This window comes from Galendromus occidentalis, unplaced genomic scaffold, assembly GCF_000255335.2.
Source record: "Galendromus occidentalis unplaced genomic scaffold, Mocc_1.1 scf7180000077484, whole genome shotgun sequence".
In the NCBI taxonomy this organism is placed as follows: Eukaryota; Metazoa; Arthropoda; class Arachnida; order Mesostigmata; family Phytoseiidae; genus Galendromus; species Galendromus occidentalis.
Window position 1 is genome coordinate 174,854 of NW_003805472.1, and position 24,349 is coordinate 199,202.

At 52.2% G+C, this 24,349-nt stretch overlaps 1 protein-coding gene and 1 pseudogene across 1 annotated transcript in view; one reads left to right on the plus strand and one right to left on the minus strand.

Moving 5' to 3' along the window:
- LOC100902794 (E3 ubiquitin-protein ligase AMFR) overlaps positions 1-24,349 on the plus strand; it is a 44,829-nt gene that overhangs the window by 16,662 nt on the left and 3,818 nt on the right. Inside the window, exons 3-4 of the mRNA XM_018640367.2 lie at positions 20,752-21,009; positions 23,927-24,256. Coding sequence (XP_018495883.2) covers positions 20,752-21,009; positions 23,927-24,256 — 588 coding nt within the window. The remainder of the gene's footprint in view (positions 1-20,751; positions 21,010-23,926; positions 24,257-24,349) is intronic.
- LOC100909374 (solute carrier family 41 member 1 pseudogene) lies at positions 233-2,171 on the minus strand (annotated as a pseudogene).

The following is a 24,349-nucleotide window of genomic DNA, read 5'->3' on the forward strand; positions in this document are numbered from 1 at the left end:
AGCGGGTCGTGACCAGGAACGAGATAATCTTTCCCCTCCGGATCGTGTCGTTGTAGCAAAAGCGGTAGCGGCGTCGACAGCACTTGTCGTTCTCTTTAGTGACGAGCGCGAGGGGAAGCAGAGTGTTTTTTTCTGCTTCACAACGGTACGGACTTCCGTTACCACTTCCCGACGTTCTTGTGGAAAACGCGACGCTGTTACGCATGGTAACACAGAAAGCTGCCGCGTCTTACCATTTCGAGACTTATCCATCTCGACGAGGCGAGCGCCGCCATCTCCGCATCCTCGTTGGCCGCGGAGGCAGAGTTCACGGCGAGGAAACTCTCGGGCCAGCTGGACTAGATTTGATCTGATTCGGCATTCAGCTAAAGTGCCGGGAAGTTTGCGTCGGCGATCAGGTGTCAGGCGATGACGATGCTTAACGACGTCTAGAACGTGGTCGAGTTGAAGGTCGTCGTTGTCGAGATCGCGTCGGAGGTATGCGGCAAACAACTTTCGCTGAGCAGCGAACTCTCATCGCCGAGTCGATAGAGGAACATGAGACAGACCGCCAGGAGACCGGATCCCAAAAGATCGCACACGGCTGTCAGGATGGGGACGGCCGCATTGTCGGGGTCGACACCTCGCGACCACAGGTAGTAGACGAGGCATCGGGCCATGTACAGCAGGATGGCCACCTGCAGCACGGCAGATGTGAGATAGAAGAAGAGGAACAGCGGCGTCACGGTGAAGTCTTTCTGCACCAGATGGATGACGTACACGAAGAGGGTATGGCCGGGCACGGTGACCAGCAGAAGGAGTCGCGCCGTCCGAGAGAGATAGCTTTTCCCGAACAGCGCCGAAATCGGTGAAATCATCGTGCGGTTGTCGTCTTCCGGATGGTGTCCGAGCTGCGACCTCCTGCCGAGCAGAGTGGTCATGCGGCACGTTTGCACGACGACCAGATTGCCGCCGACTCCCGCGATTACCGGTTGGAAAGCGGCCATCAGTTCATAGCAGTGCGCGGCCAAGTCGAGAATCTGACCCGCTCCAACCGAAAGCGCCATCGCGCACAAGATCGGCGTCCAACCGGTGATGACGACCGAGCGGACCGTGGGGTTTTTGTACGCGATGCAGAACCACAAAGGGATCAGGGCGAGGAACTGGATGATGATGAGCGGCGCGAGCCATTCATGGTGACGGAAACTGTAGAAGAACGCCGAGATGTACGAGAGGAGCGCCAGGGTGCAGATGTCGCCGAGGGACGCCGCTATTGGTGCGCCTATGTTGTCGGGGTTGAGGTTGAAGCGTCTGCTCAGGATGACAATCAGACACATCAGGAGGCCCAGCAGCAAACTCGCCACGGATGCCGTGACCAGCGCTGACGCCAAAAGTACGAACAGGTTGCCCAGAACGAATTCGTTGCCCGTCGCCACGTATAGGACGATACTGATAATCGACGCCAGGGAGGACACGACTATCGCCTGGAGTTGGGTCACGACGAGGTTACCGGACACGTGGCGCCAGAGCTCGCTTGCGTGGTCTACGTTGCCCATGTTGGCCGCGGTACAGAGTCTCGCTGTCAGCGTCATTTCGAGATTGCCCTTGAGGCCGAGCAGGACCGGCACCAGGGTGACGAGTTCAGGGATTTTCCGGTAGTTCTCCCAGGTCAGGACTGCCCAGAGCAGGAGGCCGGCGGCCACGGTCCCGAAACCCGAGGCGATGAAGGGGCCCAGCATCTGGAGGAAAACCCGGTAGATCTTCTCCTCTTCGGGCTCGATGTTGGTCGAGTGCGCGTCGTCGTCGTTGAACGAGTCGCGCGATACGACGGACGCATTCTTTTCCATAACGAAATCGTCTTTGTAGACGCTGTCCGAGCCGACGTTGATGGAATAGCTTGCGGGAACTCCGTGGTGTCGCGCGAGATTGTCGTTAGGAATCGAGCCGCGTATCAGCTGGGCTTGGGAGCGCTCCGAGTAGATCGAGCCGTCCGGCGATTGGAGGTAACGGCCGTCTTCGGAGAGCGGGCTGTACATGGTGTACTGTACGTTATGGGTCGCGGGTACCGTCGACATGCCGTGGACGTCGTCCTCTTGAGTGAAAGCTAGATTCACGGATCCGCCCTGTGTCTGAAGACCCAAGGGTCGACCAACAATGAGCTTGCGTTCGGGACTTCCTTCGGAGGAGGACATGTCGGTGTTTGGATCGGGTGATGATTTTCGAGAAGGGGGTTCAGATGCAATCCGTTGATGGTTGTACCGATGAACTGAGAGTATCGAGCCGATCGCAGAAGAATATTAGGATGATCACCGCGGTTGACGACGACCGCGGGTCCGACGCGTGACGTCAGAACACCTACGTACGCACTTAAAACAACACAGAAATAATCTCCGCTAAATTGGAAAATCCTAGTGTTCAGCCCGGGTCAGGTTCCATCCGTCAATGAAACGCACACCCGCAATGCGTCGAAGAGTGCGTTCCGAACAGCTTTACAAATAGTAACACAGCATCGATTAGAACCGGACCCCGTCCAAAAATGAGAAATGAACAATTCGCAGAGATAAATCGCCGGTCCCCGAGAAAACAGGGATCAATCCGTGGGAGAGGGCTCTTGGGATTTCGCTGAGTTCCTTAATCCTGCGGACTAGTCTCCTTGCCGGTGTTTGCGTAATCCTGAGCGGGATGATCTCGAGATCTGGAAATCCGGATGAATTGCTTGAGTGATTTTCGAGAGCAGATTGTCGGCGCGCTGCGCTCGGAGCTACACGAATCACCAAAGATTCTTGTGGTCAGATGAAGAGCGAACCGACTACTCACGTGGATGGACTGACGATCGCCAATAGTCAGGAACTCGGAACGCTAACCTTGAAAAGAGACGAAGCCAAGATGAGTGTCAGGACATCAAGATTGCCAATGTTCTCGATCGAGTCGATCTTGGCCCAAGAAGATCTAAAATCTAAACTATCCGAGACAGCCATCCGAGTTCACGACTCCTGCGCTCGGAGAGGAATCTAGACGCGTCAGACATGGGCCCGACGATCTCACAGCTCGAGCTTAGGCTATCTACAAAAAATCGACATCCAATCGCTGAGTTTCGTCGCTGGATGAATAATTCGAATCAAGACAAACCCTATGGCTGCTCGCCAGACTCACGGGATGACCTTCACTACGAGAGACGATGGCCCTCTCGAATTGAGAGCTATAGCCACGGAAAAAGTTCATGCCGCTGCGGTCGAGGGCTTCTAGACCGATTCTACTCTCGATGACGTAATAGCGTTCGATGAGCGTTTGCTGTTCGGAACGGACAGAAGTCCCATGGGACAAGACTGAACGGAGAAACGCGTGGATAGGCGACGACCTGACCGCGTCGAAGGTCTGACTGAGAGCCGAGTTTTATTTACTCTGCTGAAGCAACGTTTACTTTCGGCTGGCTTCAATTATCGCCTGCCGTGACGAGCCCTCGGTCTACAAGCTGTGAACATCTGATCAAATATCGCTGGCTGTTTGACAATCGAGGATTCATTCGCGGCGGTGTCGCCGCGTGAATCAAATGGATTTTCCCCCGATTGTCGAGTCCAGAGATCGGACCTTTCAATCATCTACCCACATGCGCGGTACATTCAACCACGGATTGAGCTTTGATCTGAGGTTTCGGACGTTTCACTCCCAACTGTTTCTACAGCGCGAATCGATCGATCAGCCAGACCTGACAGTGGAAAAGGTCGCGATAATATTTCCACTGTCGGAGCCGGCCGGCAATGGCGCGGCGAGTCGTCCTCTCGGGGAATCTATATTATATCTAGATGTAGTTATTTATGAAACAATACATCGGGAGAGCTGCATGTCTATAAATATCGAATGTGTAAGGGTAGTCACAAAAAGCAGCACTAGTGGACTTGTCCGGGCGAATCAATGTCTGATAACAACAACAACAACAGCAGCAGAACGAACATCAACACTAACGCCGATCGCAACCCGATTTACAATGCGCGAGTTAGCTCACTGCTCGGTAGGCCTCTGGGTCTCGTGTGCGACAAGTCCGTCACACATCTAGGATCCAAACGAAGTTCGCGTTCGATTACTTTACAAACTCGTCAGGAGACTCTGAATGTGAAACTCGGCAGTCACAGGCAAAGGTCCGGGATAAAAGGTCATCAACGACCACGAGGACACCTCTTGCGCCGCATAATCGAGATAGTTAGACTTGGTCCGTGACCTTGTATTCGTTGCACAGTCTTGTACCTGTGCCAGGCGAGGAAGTCAAGTCCAACCTGTTTACAGCCTGGTCAGGCTTTCAATTGTTCCCCCCGAAAGGGGCGGCTCTCGAACGTCTTCGGTCGACCGTCGGCCCCTCTCGAAACAGGATAATCAAGGTCCCGGTACCGGAGGTAAGCGGTTCGGGGGCGGGCCGAAGCGTGACATGAGCGCACGAATCCGCAGGTTCAGGCGTCACGGAGTCGCCGCCGTGAAGGAGAGGATTCCGGAGACTCGACCAGAGGCTGTCGAATGTCTCTCGAGAACGCGCTCTCTCGGAAAAGAGACATCCCCTCCCCCTCGCGAATCGCCCCCAGAGAATCCTGGAAAGTTCATGACATTCTCCACGAAGGCCGGCGCTCTTCTCGGAAAAGCTCGCTAGCTCGCTGCCATCACTCTCTCGGTAGCATATCGCGACTTACTCACCTCTGTGGTCAGCGTGGGAAATTTGTTCGACTCTGGCTCCGACACGCTTCAGGGCGTCGATGACGTTAGTTAGCGGAGTCGAGGGCTGATTCCGTTGCGGATCCGTTGAGACAAATTACTCCCGATGGTGATGATGACAATTTTCCTGTCGTATTGCTTCTGCCGTCGGATGCGAACCGGACTAATGGCGGCGATGGCGACGGCGGGTGCAGATGTACAAACAAAGCAAAGATTGGTTGATCCTATTTTTGGGCGTTAGGTCTACGGCGTGAAATGGCCGCAGCACCAACGGAAATCTTGACGTGGAACGCAGAGCGGATCGCCGCTAGTAATCGAGTAATCCAGTGAGGAGTAGCAGCTCAGAGGGTTCAGGACGTCTGAGGCTCCGAGCTCTCGTCGGCTGCCGGAGACCACACCGAGCCGCAGCAAACCTGGCGCACAGGCTCTGGTCAGAGGTCTCCCTCCTAAAGTTTTTGTGGGTTCACCGCACGAGTCGCTAGCCATTAAATTTCGCGATGGCTCCGATGAGGTCGGGCTAACCCAAAACCGAGAAAATGTCGATCAGAGAGATTGGGGCACGTTTCTTCACTTGACACCCGTCCGCGACGGCGACACGGTCGGCGGCGGACACCTGACTCCGGTGGGTAGGACAACGATTCTGGAACGATCGAGTTGGCTGCAGATGTCAACGGCGTCGACAGCTCGCTAGAACTCTCGAGAACGGGTTCGAGCGCTGTGGCCGAACGAACGAGCGACGAACAAACAAACAGAACACGCGCGAGGTATGCGGACGATTCGAATCAACGGACCACGACCGTTCGTCACCAGAGCTCATACGAGTATGCTGCAACTCTCGAGCTGCGGCCGATTGTCTGTCCACTCTCGGGAGGCGAAAGAGATGCCGGAGACGTTGAGAGGGTTGTCGACCACGTCGTCGTTATGATCACATTGGCCGCTACGGGACTCTACGCAGGCATGGTACAGCCTAACCGCCGTCAGCCTGTCTGTCCGTCCGTCCGCCTGTCTTTCGGAGCAGCCTCGCTCAGTTTAGAAAGGGTACCAGAACAACGACGGGATCGACCTGACGGGTCGACGAAGAGACCATGGAGATGGAGAGGGCCTTACACTACGCTGATCTCCCTAAGGTTGCCAAGCCGCCGCGGTCGCCAGCCCGCCGAGAGCACACGTGGGCTGAGCCGCGTTTCCCTTTCCCTAAAGCGTGTCGTATACCCTCTCAGACTTGGTCAGACACGCAAACGTCGCTACGGCGCGCCGGTGGCAAGTTCGGGCAGAAGACACGCAAGCTCAGCCGGAGCCCACGCTTTTTCCAAACCCCTCCCCCCAAGCCCCGACTGAACGGTGCTCCCACATGGACGCTCAGACCCTTCTTCCATTCAAGGGTTTTTTTCGAGCGCCCACGCATCCCCGAACGCCCCAAGTAGTTTCCAGGACGAGAGACGATTTTCCCTCTCGGAGAGCTCGTGAACGGATTGGGTAGCTGACGTCGGAGAATTCATGCAGCTTCATCTTTCCATCAAACTCCGTTCGTGCAACCTCGTGGTGCCAGGCTCAGGAATCCCAAGGTTTTTGAAATCTGCGAGCGGGGAATCGGCGGAGGAACAGAGTTTTCCTTTGCTCCGATCCGAACGTTGTCCAGGTGCAGCGATCCGAGAAACTGAAAATCCAAGTTGTTCTGAGCCTTAAGGCCCCGTCGTCAGTCACGAACGCTCCGATCGGGATCACGAAACGCGCTCGAAGAGGTCCAACGCCTGGCTCGAATCTGGTCTCGGCTATCTTGATCCCTGATTGTCTGTTGGAGGTCAGCATTTCGATTCTAATCGTCAAAACGAGAGACGCGAATGTGTTGCCAACTCGCCGGTCTGGGAGGCCGCTCCGATCAATTAGATTCAGTGCGTTGATGACAGCCAGCCGCTCGAGACTGGAGGGGTCTCCTTTCACTTCTACTTCGCAGCTTGTCTGTTCATTTGGCTGCGGGAGTGAGTCGTTCTCATCCCCGTTCGTTGCCAGCTCCGCCTCCAGTGGCACAATCTCACTAATGAGGAGTTTACGCTGATGGGTCTGATATCTCAGGGTGTTAACCGGTCACTCGCAGAAGATCTCCTTCCGTGCGAGTGTCTTTGCGGTGGACGAAAAGGCAGCAGTAGGTGAAGGAACGTCCTATTGATTCTGTGGGATCATAGTTTACTCTGACACTGCTATATCCAATCTCAAATCGCGGAAGGAAAGTCTGGAATCGAAGAAGCTCCGTTTCCGCGGATCAGATTCGTATTTAGCCCAAGACATCAGTATATTCTGGTATTGACGGTTTGCTAACCTTCAGTTCAGTCGGCCGGATACTCCGTCCAGGTCTAGAATCTCAGGCGCCCTTGACGAGCAATTACATCCCATGTTCCGATTTTCCCATTGTCCAACCCCGGTACGATCTCGTGGAACATGATGTCGATTGAATTTATTCTGTCAGTCCGTTGTCTTTTACGACTTTTCCGGTTCCGGAATTTTCCCTCGTCGAGGGAACAGAAAAGAACCGCTAGATCATCGCCTATGATTGGCAGGTGAACGCGGACTAGTGGACGGGTGGAACTTCACTGTCGCCACCGCTGTCGCGGCGCTATCCAACGCTCCGTTGTAAACGACAAGACTCGGTGAAGCTATTTTCCTTCCTGCTGCCATCCGCAAAGAATGGTCCGCGATAAAGGGGAGGAACTCTGCCGCGGAGAGCTGACATCTTCCCACTGTGCTGGACTTCATTTCTGAATGAAACCGATCCAACTAGCCGCAACATCTGGAGCCAAAAAATGAAACACTTTTTTTTGTCAGTCGAACCAGGCTTATGCATGAATATCAGTCACTTGGACATGAACAAAGGTCCTCGACGCGGACTTTTCCGAGAGAAAAAATACAGTCAACTTCCCGTAGAACGGAATCGTGGCTTTCTTGGAGAAAGGTCTGACTGAGTTCCGAATTATGAGTCATGCAGGCATATGCAAGAATTCCCGACTTAGGGGGAGACGTTCGCTATATCTCTATGGCAAAACTGACACTGGAGCCCCGTCCGAGCTCCGAGTTATCGATTCTTATTCCGAGTTATTCCGAATTACGATATTCCATTTTAAGGGAACTTGACTGTATTCCGAGTTCTCCGAGCGATCGAGATGAGGGCACATTCGCACATGACCAGCAGCGACTGCCATATTCTTGAGAGAGTCCGTCCGCAATCAGGGAGATTCGGGAAATGTTCCGCCCTCGAGGTGCTCAGACACCCTCATCGGAAAATACTGTCGGACATTAGTCGTTGAGCAACTCTAAGCGTTCCAGTTTTTTTTTCTCGTCACCTGGGAGATAGGTATCTACAATCTTGCATCTCGTCCGCGATCTGCAAAGACTGCGTATTCTTGATCGAGAAACAAAGCGCGGCGATCGCTCGAGTTCATCGTACCCCTTTACGTACGCTGCTCACGGGAAGGATTTACCCACGAGGTGCAATCGCAAACGATGACGGAAACGATGATCCTAATGTCCTGTTTCTGGCTCGTCACGGTGAAGTACGGCTTCCGGGCTTCGGAGAGTCCGTTCAAGAGAATGGCTTCCACTCACCATTCTCGGGCAGAATTTCTGGTGAAATGCCATTCCACGATTCTTCTGAAAATGCTCTGCTGGAAGGGGCCGACCGCTCCGAAATCCCCGGACAAAGCCAAAATCCAATAATGAGCGTTAAAACGGCTTTGTGAGCTTCCACATTGGGAATAATCCCGACACGATCACCAAATCGATAGTAATTCGACAGATGCTCTGTGTGAAACCTTTCTCCCATAGAGCTTCGTCGATGCATCCCAGGGAGCGGAGATCAACATCCCCTTGGCCTTGTAGAGATCCTCTCGAATGTACAATTGAGAATGTTCGCAAAGAAGGGATGGATTGACCCGAACATCATCATCGATGAGCCAATCTATCGTCATGCCCGCGGAGACTGGGCTTATCATCTTGGAATTCCAGAAACCTTTGTAGCCTATGTTTACGCGAAGAGTTACCATCATAAAAACGCTTCTCTGCGCAAAGATTCTCTATGTCTAGATATGTCTCGGAGACCGCAATTTGCTCAAGTTTTAGCTGGGACTCGTGCAATGAATGACGTGGTATCTCAGTGTCCGCGTGAGAGCAAGATGAGTCACCTGGACAGGTGGCACGTACAAGCGAAAACATCATTAGCATAATCCGTCATCTTCCCAGCGACCGTGGACACCGGGGAAATCTCGGGTATCTTCATTTCTCTTTCTAGGTGAGTTATCTCCTTACCCTCCATTTCGAGCGGATCGTCCCCGACGCGCGCAAGGCAGCGAGAGCGCGCGCGAGCTGGCCTCTCATTCTTGTGCGGTAAAGCGAAATAGGATTTCGCTGACCAATAGGTATATCGAAGTCCTGCCGGCTTCGGATGATCTTCGTTCGATCCTGAGAATCGACAAAAAGCGGGTTTAGATTTGAATGTTGATCAACATTGTGTCTCTCGGAAAAATTGACTTCTTCAAAGAATTCTCGTCTTCTGACCTGCTTCTGATTAGATCCTGGCTATCGCTCGTCACCGCCGAGTGGATTTTAGCTTCCGAAAGCATTTCCACCGATCGATTGAGATGCACATTTCTCCATTGGGAGACTCGGATTCCTAAAACAAACTAGTGGGACTCCTAAGAGTGCTCCCGCAAGGCGCGGAGGCTTGTCTTTGATCATACGAAGCTCGAAAAAATTTCAGTCATTCGCTCTGTTGGCTCCGGAATAAATTTTGGAGCGGATTCAAAATTCCATTTGGTCGAAATTCCGTGGGCAATCTTGATGACAGCTGACCTCGGAGCTGCCACTCATCCGTAGAGCTAAACCTCAATCCAGAAAGTTTCTCGATCTTCAGTCCTTGTCGTGGACCAATGATAATCATTTTCGATATCCTCCCTGCCGAAACTGAACGCCATCGACGGATTCCGGGCGAACGGAACGCTGATTTCCGACACAGGGGCAAAACTCTTGTCGAATCTCGAAGCGAGCGCCGGTCCGGAATACCGATGGAGAGCATCGGGTCGTCTACGCCATACTCAGCTAGTGGAAGGCGATCCATCAGCATGCCCGAGGTCCCTGGTTGTTTACTTCAAAGAATTCTCACAATCGCCCTGCGGTACTTCGGCTGCTGGGTCTGTCAACTTTTTCTAAAGACCGCCTGTATAGACCGTCTATGATTCAATCACCACCGATTTTCTTCTGCTCCTTTACAACCCTGACCCCAACGAGACGATCTGGACAGTCAGAAGAAAATCTTGCGCAATCGCCAAGGCTACTGCCGAGACGTTCACCGCCGGTCATCATACTCTGCGCGTTTCCAACAAGTTTAGTGGACACGGCGAGAAATCGACGGAGCATTTATCACATCGTTCGCAGTTCAGAGCGACCAGTGGTCCAAGAGAAGTACAAAACTTGTTTTCGCCGCCAAGAGCGTGAAAATGCACGAAACCTGCGAGACGTTCCAGTACACGACGCCTGGAACGTCCACATATGCGCGACGCGGCTCCTTCGACCCCTTGTGCAAAAGATAAATAGTGCTCTGTCGACGACGCGCATGAATTTGGAATGAACGGAACCAGGAACATGGTCGGTCGCGGTAATCTTCTCGAAAGTGTTTCTTTGTCTGGTTCCGAACGCCTTTCTTCGGATTCGTCGGACAGTGCATCTTTTCCCTCTCGCGCTAAGAGGAATCGATTCCCATCCGACTTAAAGCATGCCGAAGAATAGAATGCGTCCAACTAGGCGGAAGCGTGCCGCTTCGTCCAGAATCCAAAAGCCAGCGGCGGTGAGAGATCGAGTCGGAAAATCCGAGGGAGAAATGTCCATGCGCTCGCTCCTCGTTGAAGACGCTCCGGTCATCGTTCCACGCATTCCGATAATAATAATCGATGAGATAATTCTGGCTGACGTCACCTCATTCAATAATCGAATAGCGGATCGAACATGAAAGAAAACATCTCCGGACGTGCGTCCATACCAAGGTCGCGGGGGGAAAGTGATCTTCGAGAGTCGCGGGCCGCTTCCGCATCTCGAATAACTCTGGAAGCGACGAGGACGACGACGACGACAAAATCCCGAAATTTTCGGAGCTCGTAAATCAAGATTGCTCGAGATTGGAGCCATTCCGATTTATCGCGCCACGCGTGCCTCCTCGACGACGGCTCTTTTCGCGATCGGTGCTCGCGTTAAACTCGTTTTTCTCCTCGTGTTTCCACGGCGAAATTCCGAGAAGCAATTATCCGATTGTTCTCAACGGGAAACCCCGGATCGAGAAGCGAAAGCAAATATAATTACGATGTATCGACGCTCTTCAGGATTGGAAACAAATCATAGGGGGATGATGAAATCGTTTCTCTCCGGTCGGTGATTTGTGAGGTCGAAGTTTGTAACTGTTGAACCGGAGAAGGCATTAATGTATTTTCGTTAACGACAACCTCCGCCCGTCCACTCACTCAGCATCGTTTGCCGCAACGGTGAGCCAAAACTCTGACATTTTGGCGCAATTATTACAGTCGTTGGGCAAACGTTTCCACGATCGATCGCTACGCGGCGTTCTTCGAGACATCGTCGGCGAAGAAGATTTTTGTCCGGTACGTTTTGTTTCCCCTCCCAGGCAGATCGTTTCACATCGAGACGACCATTCGACCGAGCGTCGAGCCAGCCGGCGAGCCGACAAGACATTCAGACCCACCGCCCGTCGAACTTCCGCGGCGGCACCAACACCACGTGAAGGCTATGACTGTTGACCGCGCTGAGCACCAGGAAGCGTTCCAACGGTGTGGTTGCGCTTGCATCTGCCTATGCAGCGGCCGTGCTCCGCGTTGTGTCACACGACTTGAATCGTTTCTGGATTCCAAACGTGGGGGGTCAAACGCCGCGCTGTCGCCGCCGTATTGGCACCGCCGAACAATGATGCTCGCGATAACATTGACAAAAGTGTGGGCGCAGTGCTTTCTGAAGTGGACTACGGGGTCGTCGGTTCGCTGTTCCTCATGATCACAATGAACCAGCCGCTTTTGGAAAGGTTATACAGCCTTTGTAGTGATCCCGGGCCCTGGAATCCGTTGCGATTGCCCATGACTGGAACCAATTGAACTTGATTGCTCGAAAGTAGAAACTTCAATGCCCATGACGCTTCTGGCCTCTGGGGACTCGTGTCACACCGATTCGAGCACCGAGAGGAATCGTTCGAGTGATTTTCCGCTTCTCACGTATCCACGTTGAGCCGATCGGAACCCGAATGGGGGTGGGCCCGAGGACCTGAATCGCGGCGAGGGAATCGCGCCGAACAAGCCTCGGATCCGCAGTGAAGCCCGGCGGGCGTCAACAATTCGAATGCGAATGATTCGATTTAGTCGACCAGAGCTTCAACGTTTCCGCTCTCCGTCGAAACGCGACACCGGTGGCGCGAATGATCATGGTATTAACCATAATTGATCGCGTCTTCATGAATACGGGGGAGGATATCGAGACCGTCATTCGGACTTCTCGACATGAGATGCGTCGTCATTTTACATCATACTCTCCGGGAGCGAAATAGCAAGGGTCACGATTAGCCATCACTGGTGTCGAGCAGGCACGAAGCGTCGCCCTCTTGTATTACATTCTCGATCGTGACGGCTCATTCGACCGCTGCTGGAAACGCTTTGGAGAGAGCGTCAGCAATCGAAGTGCTCGAGAAAGTCGCTAAGCTGGGTCTGGACTCTGTACTATCGGCGGCCAGCGTGGAGAAGTACAGCGACGCGTGGAGAATGTCTACGCAGCGACTTCTCTCTTATGTCAGCCAGCCGAGCGCTCATTTCATACATGAGTCTGGAAGCTCGCGATCTTTGAGGGAACGCGTCAAATCGCAAGCGTGACACCGGCTCGCTTTCGTCGATGACCATGGAAGCCACCTGGAGCGATATCTCTCGGCGCGCTTCATGCGCTAATGTCTCATGGGGGAACATTTTATTTGTTTCCTCTCCTAACATTCTCATTGGCGCGTGAATCCTTTCTCGTCGCTGCGCGATTCGATCCGAACGACGGCAACTTGAGGAAATCGACGCTCGCTCATTCGCTCTGTCGTTCTCCGTTAGGGCTTCCCGTGCGTGATCGGAGTTGAGCGTTCATTTCCACGGACGAATAGCTTGGCCTCACTCAGTCAGCTGAAATTCGATTTCTCCATCCTCCACCACCGAGTTTCGTCTTGGAGACTCCCAGAGTGATAATGATTCAATCACTCGATAAGGCACGCATCCACGTTCACGGAGATGACGCTCACGCCGAATCGTCCATCAATCATGTTCTAACCGGCTGCGTGGCTGACTCTCTGGTTTCTTGTTGGTCGCTTGACTGAGAACGAGAGCCTGACGCACGTCGATCGGTCTGATGTGACACCGGATCGGTCTCCATCGACAGATTTTTTTTCTCCCAGCGACGTTTGTGTGTACGTCAGCAAGCGTTTCGTCTCGGAACGCAATGCATACTGTCGAGATCGATTCCATTCCGGCAATATTTGGGGAATCTTGACTTTCCCGCGCGAGCAAAGATGCTCATTCACGTGGAGTGAATCGGAGCGTTTCTCTCCCGTACGAATGGAGTTAGTGGAGCGGGGAGGGAACTTCCGAAAGGAGTGCCGAGCGCTCCTCGGGCAGGGGCTTCGTTCGGGGGGAGAGGGACTTTCGAAAAGGAACTCTAATTCATCGCGAGTGGTCCGTCGTGGAGACGCTTCGCTGCGGGCCGACCTTGTCGACAGCGAAAGTGATTTGCATGCTTTTTGCTTCGGCTTTTGACGAATCGGCTGCGGCATCGACAACTGCTGCCCGGACCCAAGTTCAACTTGACAGATCTGGAGGACCGCTTTTTCTGAAGGTGCTCGTCTGTGAATGAAAGTTGGCCGTCGTCGCTGCCGGCGCCGCCGCGGCCATCACCACAGAAGTTTTTTTTGTTATCGTTCGAGCATTCGGACTGGAAGCGCTCGGCAGGGCTCTATGCGGGAATCGTTTTCAGCAGTCGATTGAGCGGTGGGCGCTATGCGTTAAGAGAACATCCGGGTGAAGATCTCGCTCGTCGATATCTCGATTGTCGATCGCCGAGCTAGGTGGAGAAAGTTTCCAAAGTTTTCGCAAGTTCCCGTGCAATCTTAGCGTTACGTCATCCGATCCACTGGCTCTTGAATTTCAGGAGGGAAAATGACCGATGAAACGGATTGAAAGGAGCGAAGCGTCTGGCTCGCTTCATAAACGTTCCTCACTAGGTCTTAAGTAATGTGTCTAAAATTTTAGCCATTTTCTCAAGGATGAGATGATCGGATTAGAATATAAGCCGGACCGCGCATTAACCGCTAGGAAAAAACCGTTGGAAGCAAAAAAAATACACGTGGATTGCGTTTGAGTCAGACCCTCGCCTCCTTACATCACGCTTTTTCCTTTGATCGTGACTCGTGACCGGCCGAAAACGTCCTCTTTCAATCAGCACTTTCGGCAGCAATCCCTGCGCTTCTATATAGACATCACCGTTTTTCCCATATCGAAGTCATATGTAGGTACCTCCGCTCGATCAGCACATGCTGGAAAAATTGATATTCATCGTGTGATATAATGACCGGGATTTCGTGAATTCGTCAACAGGGCAAAAAGAACTCTCGGAGCGAAACCGGTTCCATCCAGAAAACGAGCAGACAACGCCCTTCTCGGAAAGCGTAGTGTCGAGCGCTCTCGCGATGCGAGTTTCGGGGAACTCTTCTGCGCAAACACTTTGGGGTCCGTCACCCTACGACACGGTGAGCCGGTTCGGACCTTTAGAGGGTCTTCCGCGGACTATCGTCCTCCAGGCTCTCTAACGATCGCTCTCATCGGCTTTCCTCTTGAGCATCTCTTAGTAGCCTAAGAAGTCTTTTCTGGTAATACACATGAGTCCCGAGAGCCGGTTAGAACAGAGGTCAGTCTGCTGCTCGCTTCAGCCTTGAAGCCCTCGCCGTTTGTTGAGGGTTGCACTACAGAACAGAAGTGCTCTGCAGCGAAAGCCACAACACTACACAGAAGCCCGTTAGTGGGAGAGTTTTGAAGCTGGCGTTCTGTTGCCTGCAGTGCCTGGAAGCGCTGTGCGTTATCAGTTTGAGTTTAGATTTTCCACTCGCGCCACGGTCGGCGGGATCCGGAGTGAATGTGCGTGACAGTCGGAGACTCAGCCCGAGGAGACTGGATCAGTGATTGAGCCGACGGAACGACGTGCACAATGTTCGAAATGATATCGCCGCGCCTTCAACGGTGATCATGGCTGACCCCATGCCTTTTGAATCATTCTTCGAGCGTCACATCGGCGAGCGCTTTGCATCAACGAAGTGTCCCGCGAGGGTGAGTCCCGATCCACGAAAGCACGACTATCAGACCGCACTTTTCCTAAGGGCGATGCTCTCTCTGGAAGCCCTGTCAATGACGAATCGGCCTCGATCAGCATCGTTTCGAGTGGCTTCGATGCACATAGAGGAATTATGAGCAGTGCTCAACCGTTCTGACAGAAAATATGACTCGTGGAAATGCTGCGAGTCTCCTTCGCACCGCAAGAATTATTCTCGTATCCGGAGGGCTTAAGGAAGATTGTGTAAAAGGAAAAACCCCTCGCGCATTTCTTGTCTCGGTACGAGGAAGCTCTTCCGAGCTGTTAGTCTCGCGTTAAAGGCTGAGAGTCGTCCACGTAAAACTCGCTTCCGTGGGACATTGTTGCAGATTTTGACCCAGGAAAAGGGATGTGGGGCGACGATCTCGGATATCGATTGATCGACGATTTTGTAATGACGATTCCTCGACCATAATTCTTATGATTATTTTTATTGTTTATCAGTCCTAATGAGGCCCCCTCGAAACGACCCCTCTCGCTTCGACCGGATGGACGCCCGCTGATTATTCCACCTCGGATCCACCGAATCCACTTCGGGTCGGATCGGGTCTGGATTTCGCTGTCCGGATCCCGTGCAAGGAAAATTGACGCTGTACAAAGCGATATCCTCGATGTCGACGTCTCGGTGCAAATGTCGACAGACCTGTCAACCATTATGGAAGATCGCGCTTTGCCGAGACTTCAGCGGACTTGCCTGATTTCCTGGAGGATGCGGAAAGCGAGCTGTCGTCTGATGAACAACTTTGTGGGAGTAGTTTGGAAAACGGAGAAAAAACTTCCTCCTACTTCTAGTTCTTTGCCTTCTAGCAGCAGGGGAAGAAATGTCTGCCGACTAAGCCCTTCGCTTCCTACTCGGAATATTTCTTGCGCTTCTGTTAGTTTTGACGTTGTTGTTACTATATTTTTGTGCTCATCGAGAATCGTTCTGCGCTCGGCTTCATCTTTTCCCGAAACTCCCACTCGGAAGATTCCGAGCTAGTCTGAACAGTCAGTCACCCGAAATCGGAGAGCGCCAGTTTCGATCGGAAATCTCCGCAAGAGAAGATCCCCTGAGTTTGCGATAAGCTCCTACCTCGGATTCGCCGTCGATGACCGAAATCGGCTGAGCCTTGACGTCAGCTCGACCTCAATTACTCGGATCCGCCTGCCCTTAAGATTCAGAGGGAATTGCCGCAACATCCTCCTGTGCGACAATGCCCGTCCATCGATTCGATGCCGGGATCAGTGTGCGAGGCGCGAACTTCGATTCCCGTCCGAGTCCGGAGACTCTTCTCCTACATTCCCCTCCAGATCGCCCGGCCTCCGAGCTCACCGTACACTTACGACCAACATTTTTCTCGTTGCTCCCTCTTGTCCACGAAAAGTCGTAAATCGAGATGAGACCTTCACGTTCCCCCATGGAGGGAGGACCCGTTTCAGTATCAGTTCTTGGTATAAGATTATGGCTAGAACCTTTCCGTCCCCGGGAAGTCTACGAACGAGGTATGTAAAGCAGATCCACGCTGAGGCCTTCGCCGACTTCCATTCAGCGAAATCCCTCTGTTTTCGGCAGCATTGAACGCTCCTCCGTCAGAGCCATTTCGTCTCCAGCGATGACTTTCGCAGTGTTGATTGAGCCGCCGCGATTCAATATCACGTTTCTTCGGCCAAAACGGATGCTACACCAGTGGAGGCAACATATCAAGGAGTCAGTCTTACTGCTCGGCCGACTAGATGGCCCACTGACTGAGGAACAGTGACCAAGTCGAAAAGCGATCAAGACGCTCAGAGAACCCGAAGCCAAACTCCGCTGAACAATGAGCAATGGAGCCGATTGCTCATTGCTTCCGACTCGGCATCCAAACACTTGCTCCCGAATTTCTAGTTCGCTCACGCTCCCGCGGTATTTTTTCAGCCTCTCGAGAGGTCGCGATCTTTCTCGGTAAGCTACGGAATCGGCTCTTATTCACGTCGCCGTCTTTGATATTTCGCTTTTGCTGTTTCTCGGAAAGTTTCTCGCCAGAACCACAATGTCTCTGCAGCCCTTAATTGCGACCTCCACCAGAAACCCGTTCCCATTCTTCCAAGTCGCTCACGATCGAATCAGTTTTTTCGGTGGAGCAGTATTTTCGTTCTCTCGTTCCGAGCCGCCGCCAGCCCCGACTGCATTCTTAACCTAACAGTGTTAGGATCCTCTGCTCTTAGTTGATTCAGAAGAACGCAGTCGAAATGGAGGAATTGTCAGCTTTATAGAGTAAGAGGGGAAAAACTTCAATCGCCGCTCGACAATTAAGGTCGCCAGCTGCCGCTAAGGCGTCTACCGACTTTCGACCCTTTCTCTCGGGAATGGTGTTCGCTTTATTTTACTCTTCTTAATCCTAGCGTCGCTCTCTGTCTAGGGGTTGTTCATCCGATGCGAAGTTTTTCTTCGTCGACTCCTCGAGTCACACCCGACTCGTGAAGCTGTTCAGTCCAGCCCTCCATCTGAGACAGACACGACGACACCGTCGACGCGGCGTGATGCTAACAATGCATGTCGCCCACGGATCGACATCGCGTTCTTCACGTTTCGCCTGCGACGACTCGCTTCCAACTCTTATACTCGCAGCCGTCGCCGTCAGAAGTCGTTGTTGCCACCGCTGGTTTTCTCGTCGGCTCGAGAAGTGTGTTTGGAGCGGCCTCCATGTGTTTTTACTCTTCCTTCATAAAACTCGGCTGGCATGTCGTTCGGAGCTCCTCTGTTCGGGAGGAGCCAATTTTCCCTCTTCTATTCTTCGGTGGACTGTTTGTACGTCTCTGCGGCGAGTGGGCGTCTGGGCGTGAATGCGACTCTATTATCTGTTCCGTGCACGCGGACAGAAACACGGTCTTCAGAAATCCGCGCGGTCTTGTTCAGGGATCCGAGGATTCTCGAGCAACTCGCGGGCCGCCGTGCCCTAGAAGGAACTTCATTTCGTTAACGCACGCGTGTGAATTGACAAATGTTTTATTGGCACTTGTCCTTTGAACGCGAGTGCCCGTGATTCGGTCACACGGTAACACCGTTGCCCGCTCGACTGAAGAGCAGGTCTTTAGAAGTTTTGAGGATTTATTTTTGTCTGCGAACATACTGGGAAAAGGTCTAACGGAAAAACGAACACCGGAATTTTCGCAAGCGCTTTGGCGTCGTAATGGCCCGTCGAGTGAGCGCGGGACCCGGGGCAATAATACTGCTTGCAGCGGGGTCACGTTAGAATGCTTTCGTTTCGGCGAAGGGAAGGAGCGACGAAATACTTTGGAATATTTAGGGAAAAATTCCACGCCATCGGTGGCGATCGTGGTGGCCGACAGAGATCGAGACGCCTCCTCGACTGGTGTTCGTCGCTGGAGCAAGACTGCAACAACTTGAGTCATCAAGCCAGAAAATCTGCGTTCGCCATTTGTCTCCAGAATCGGAGAATCTCGAAGTCGAGCATACTTTAATTTGAATGTATCACGCGATCACATTGAGTCGTAGCAGGTGAGAAGACTCAAGTCAACATCTCGCCGTGACGCATTTGGCAGATGAGCCAGCCTGGATGCATAGTGAGAGCATCCGTTCCCATCGGTTCGGCGAAATCACGAGCTTGTTCAGACGCTTACCGATCTGACCGAGAGAGTTGCCGAGGAGTCTGTCCGCTGATTTGTCCTCCCGTCAGGATTTCGACTCGAAGAAACATGCGATCAACCGTCTGACAGGGAGACTTCGGTCCGAACTTCGTTCCGGATGATCCCGAGATTCGCTGCCCTTGCCAGCGGGGGCAAGGATAGGTCTTCCTGGGGGCCGCGGCTTCCCTCAAGAATATTCTCAGGAACGGGAACGAGGCCAATCGCTCCATGTACCTACAACCCGAGATCTCAAACGCGATCTTTGAATTCACTGCTTGCGTGTCGAAGTTGCTCGCCTGTCAGTCGAAATAGCCACCCCTTCATTCGCACTCGGAGTTGCGAAGGAGCAAGCGTGGCTGAGCGTAACATCAGTTTCACGCTGTGGATGTTTCTATTTCTCACCCTATTGAGCAAGTCGAGTTTTTTTGTGTATATGGAAAAACACGCACTGATCCCAGTGATGGCAGCGGTGTTGGCGGCGATGGTGGTGGTAGTAGTGGCTGTCGGTTGATGCTGCTACCGCATCAACCAGCAGAGACTTCAAGGACTCGGACGACTGACGTAACTCAATACATATCGTAACAATCATCATATAAGTTCACGCTTGACTTCACCCTAGGGTGAGAGGTTTCGACCGTTTAATATTCGCCCATCAGAGTTCTAGCATAATAACCGACACGACTCCTCATGGCGGGATCGTCGCCGTAATTCAATGTTCATCTTGATCGAAGCATCGAATTTACCGCTGTCATTATTCGCGGGTCTTACCGTTTTAGATGAGTTGTTATTCAATCAAGTCCCAGTCCTCTCACCTTGACACGAGCTCCGATTTTTCTCCTCGAATTTCCTTGCCGCTCGAGGTATACCGAATTTCTTGAATGCCCTTCTGCGACCTGAGTCCCCCGACCCGGTCTGACTGAGTGAAGCCCTTCTCCAAAACTCCTCGTAGTCCTGGTAGTCGCTTCAGAGCCGAGCTGGCAGATTTCAGAAAAATCTTGTTTCTAGTCTCCAATCACGCATGACTCATTGACGAGAGCTTGAAAATGAAACGGTTCGTCGACTGGGACGAGAACGCATCATTTTAAAGGACGAGAAGAAATATGGAGTCCTTGAAATTCTGGCAGAACCTCTTCGCCGGAGACAATTCCATTGCAGACCAAAGCTGTGGTGCGGCGGCAGCAACGAACGCTCGAAAAGATTTTTTTCTCTCTCGTCGGGCGTGGAGTCATTCTGTTTCGTCGTCAGGGTCAAATGATTCTAGCGCTGACTGATTGTGAGATGACGCTGACATAACCGCGTGCGCCACAAACGAGCTGCGCCCTCAATAAATAATTCAATCAAGAAAGCTATGACGGCAAATGTGGATTTCTGCTCCAGTTCATTGCCACTGCTGGATTTCCCTGCGTTCGCTTGTCCTCGATGACTTCTTGTCAACGGAATGGTGCATCCCATTCGGAATCCCTTATCGGTCTCCGCGGAGAGGAGGAAAAAACTACGGCGATTCTCCACTGACGGGCTGTCAGACGTACACCATCCCGCTTTTCCGATCCGATCGTCGATTATACGCGGGAAGAAACTCCCCCTACGATCCCGAAGACTGCAATTTTTGATTTGTTGTAGGTTGGGCTGGAAGTTCTCATTTTGAAGGAGCGTCGCTACAAATGATTGATCCGGGAGCCCGCCTCTTTCGTCTCCATTCCGGGAGTTTCCTCCAAGATGGCTCTGGATGGAAACTCAACGAGACATGCTCAGGAGGACTTAGACGTTTAGTTCTTGAGTTCCGGATCGTCTGTAATGTGGTCGTCGCGAGTCGTTTTTTTTCCAGACTTCTGTAGACAAGCCAACCAGACGAACGAATGCGACTTGGAACTGGGAAACTATTATTCTTATCTGTGTAAAACGCGACGGCACAAGGCTAGATCATTGACTTGCCGAAGGAATCTATTCGCCCGCAACCTCGTGCATCTAGCCCTGGGCTGTCGATAACGATCAGCCGAATCGGTCATGAACGATATCTAATCAGATCTGTCTCTTCGATTACAGGTGCTCGTCAATATGGCAGGCTGCCTACTCACTCTACTGGGGAAGCTGATACAGGTGTTGGTGTTTGGTCAGCTGCGCGTGTCTGAAGAACAGCATCTCAAAGACAAATTCTGGAACTTCATCTTCTACAAGTTCATCTTTATCTTCGGGGTGATGAACGTCACGCACGTGGAGCAGGTTCTCAATTGGAGCGCATGGTTTGCCCTGCTCGGGTTTCTGCATCTCATGACAACTCTCAGCAAGGACCGTTTCCAATACGTGAGTATAGCGACAATTATCGTCATTAGAGAAAACGCCGCGAAGCGTGCCATGCTTCGTCGAGTTTTTCGTACTACGGCGAATGAAGAGAGTCGCGCGTGGCGGCATTGATGACTCTCGCTTCTGGCGCGTGTCCAGCGTTCGATTGAGATCACGACTACCGTTACACGAGTAGATGTACGTCGAGAATCGGACGAAGAATAGAGGTCCCCGGCTCGAATTTAGTTTTTGACGTAGAACTACGTCATTGCGCTCGTTAGAGGGGCTATTGGTGAAAATCTCGTGTAACGGAAGTGACTGTTTTTTGTCGAACAGGAATCGGCGTCAAAAGACCCGGAAAAACTGTCTCAAGGTTGGAAACCTACGAACTAAGCTCGGCATCCATGTACGTGACTCTCTGCGCACCCCCATTTCACACAAAAGCTCCCCCACTGAGAGCACCGGAACCGCGCGAAGAGGAGTAGAAATTCAAAATTGATCATATGGCGCTTGGCGTTCACGGTCTGCTGCATTGGCTCCGTGGTAGGCCGGGTCAATGACTGACGGGTCTTCGAGTGTGTAGCGCCTTTGAGTGGTGGCATAAGGTCGAGTCCTTCTGTTGTGGAATTATGCAGTTTTCCGAAACCTCAATCTCTGTTTCTGCAGTCCAGTCCAAAGAAGTTCCACATCTCCCCCACGATGTGGAGCGCTCAGTGTTTGCCTGTAGACGAAATTCGTCAGGGATTCCAAACTTGAATGCTGCACAGCAAGAACATTGCTCTCAACCGTGTCACAAGTTCTATGCAAGCGGAAAGATATAGGCTCCAAGGCGGATCTATTCGACCTGTAGCCGCGCTCGTCGTGTTGCGCGCTGCGTTCGCTGCCGCGGCTGTTCTCTGACAGCCGCACCGATTGGAATCAGGAATCAATGCGCCACAGCGGCGGCCGCTCCTCTCCGAAGCCACGCTGACAGGAATCAATGGTGAAGGAACCAAAGGAGATTCCCTCGGTTCAATATAATGACAGTGCGGATTCTGGTAATCGACTTGGTTTTCGGTGAAATCGAAATTCTTGATGTCGTTCATTCCCGAAACGGGAACTTCGACTTTCAGTGGAAAGTAGTGGACACAATTGCCGGCGGGGGTGGCCGATGGCGGCTCCTGTTCATTTTGCAGCAATCCGAGGAGCTCTTCGTCAATCCCATCATTGATCAATTCAATCAACCTATCAAACCCATCAATCTCAGAGTTGGAGGAACGAGACTCCGTGGGCTTGATTTTTTGGACGCGCGGGGATGATCATTCATTCCTCAATAAATTATAGTTTACTCGAACACATCGTGGATACGGCTCTCCTATTTTTTAATTTGGATCTGATATGTCGAACAAACGATTCAGATTGCGAGGCGGGATCATGACCCATGTCATCGGCGATGACTTCCCAATAAGGCGGATTGCTCCGACGAGACTAGCCGACAGACGCTGCAAAAATGGATGCGTCCGCAGCTCTCTCTCGGAGCATATCGTGTATGAGTTCGACATCTGCACAAAGAACTCATATCTCTCATAGAATTACAGATAGCTCCGGTGGCGCGACGACCCGTTCTTCGAGAAAATATCTCTAGAAGACATCGGGAGGTGAAATGAAGGTTGCTTGTGAATAATTGCCGGTTGTGGGATAGATTATGAGTCGAGATTAACGGAAAGCCGTATAGGTCTGATTAAGTAATGCGTCCGAGAGAAGAGAGAGGACACAGTTAAGTCGCTTAAGTCGAGTAATTGAGCGTTAGTATCTGGACTGTTGAATGATCAGAGCCGACATTTTTCGATCGTTAAACCGCGCGTGCGTTGCTATCCTTCACATTCTCTTTTCCGAAATTATGATGATGTGGGATGGACATTGAGTCGATCGAAGAAGAGCATCGGACTCAACCTATCAGAGAGCCCGGGACAAAAAAATTTAAGGCTGTTCGGCCGAGGGCCGAATCTATGTTTGCGTCGAAGACGCCAGTTTTTTTTCTCGCTTTGATACGGTTTTATTTTTGCCCATATGAGGCAGAGGCGCGCACGGGGGGGCAAGGGGGCCATGGCCCCTACCTAAATTCGTCGGTTCCAATGCTAAAGTATGGACCCCGAGAAGGCGCGTCATCATTTTCGGTCTTCTGGCCCCCTCCAAAACTCTAGTTGCCCGCCCCCAAGATAAAATCCCGTGCGCGCCCCTGATATGAGGATGGAAAACACTCTATATCGGTTTCCACTGAAGTGCGACCCATGACGCTACTGATTAATGAGAGATCATATGAATTATCCATTTGAGTGCTCCACTCATTCTAAACGAGCGCATTCTCCGTAGTTCTACGCGAACTTCGGTTTGGCCCTCAGCCGAACCGGCGTCAAGTTTTATTTTGAGTATTCTGGATTTCCATGAGCTCTTCCGAGCACGAGTCTAGATTCTTGCGTCCTCTCCGACCGAGGGGGACTGGCTGGAGGAAGGACGTCGGAAAAAACGAGAACCGTGTCGTCTATTATTTTGTCGAGAGCGAGCCAAGCACTCTGTGAGCGAGTAGTCGATCCCGAAAGTACAATAGACAAGAACGCGTCGAGAATGGGATTTTTCTTCTGTCGCAGAAGCGTCATTACCTGTGGTCTGCTTGCACTTCCGAGCTGGCCTTGAACGCCGCCGACGGTCCGCTGGTGAGCTGTTGGCGAGCGAATTATTATGTAATGACCAGTAATTCTGAATGATGTCCCTCGCTCTGTTTCTTTTTTTTGACGGTTCGTGGCATCGGTAACCCTGGGTTCGATCGGTGGACCGATTGAGCTCATCTCCTCACGAATGCGGATAATCGGATAACATCGATCCAAGAGTTACAGCACCGGGAATCAACTTCACTCCGTAAGCTCTGGCCGATACTTATTGGGTATATATTTTTTTCCAGCTGTCATTCTCACCTTCGATCCCCGCTGGCGTGCACTTTCGACTTGTGGGGCTGCTTTGCGGTGTCCAGGTGACGTGCGTCCTGTGTTTCGCCATCTGCATACTTTGCGGAATCTACCACGGCCTTCATACGTTTGCGCTGATGGTAGCCGAAGTGGCTCTTGTGTCTCTCAACGCCGCCTACGTGCTGGCGAGGTATACCCTCCACGTGGTGGACTCGAAAACCAGCGAGCGACTCTGGGACAGTAGAGCGGGCTGCGTTTACTACACCGAGCTCGGCTTTGAGCTGGCAACGCTCCTCGTCGACTTCCTGCATCATCTGCATATGTTGGTAAGTTGAGAATCCGACTTTGATCTTCTTTTCTCTCTCGGAGCCTCACTGTAGAGCATAAACGCTCTGCCAGGATACTCGTGGATGCGATTC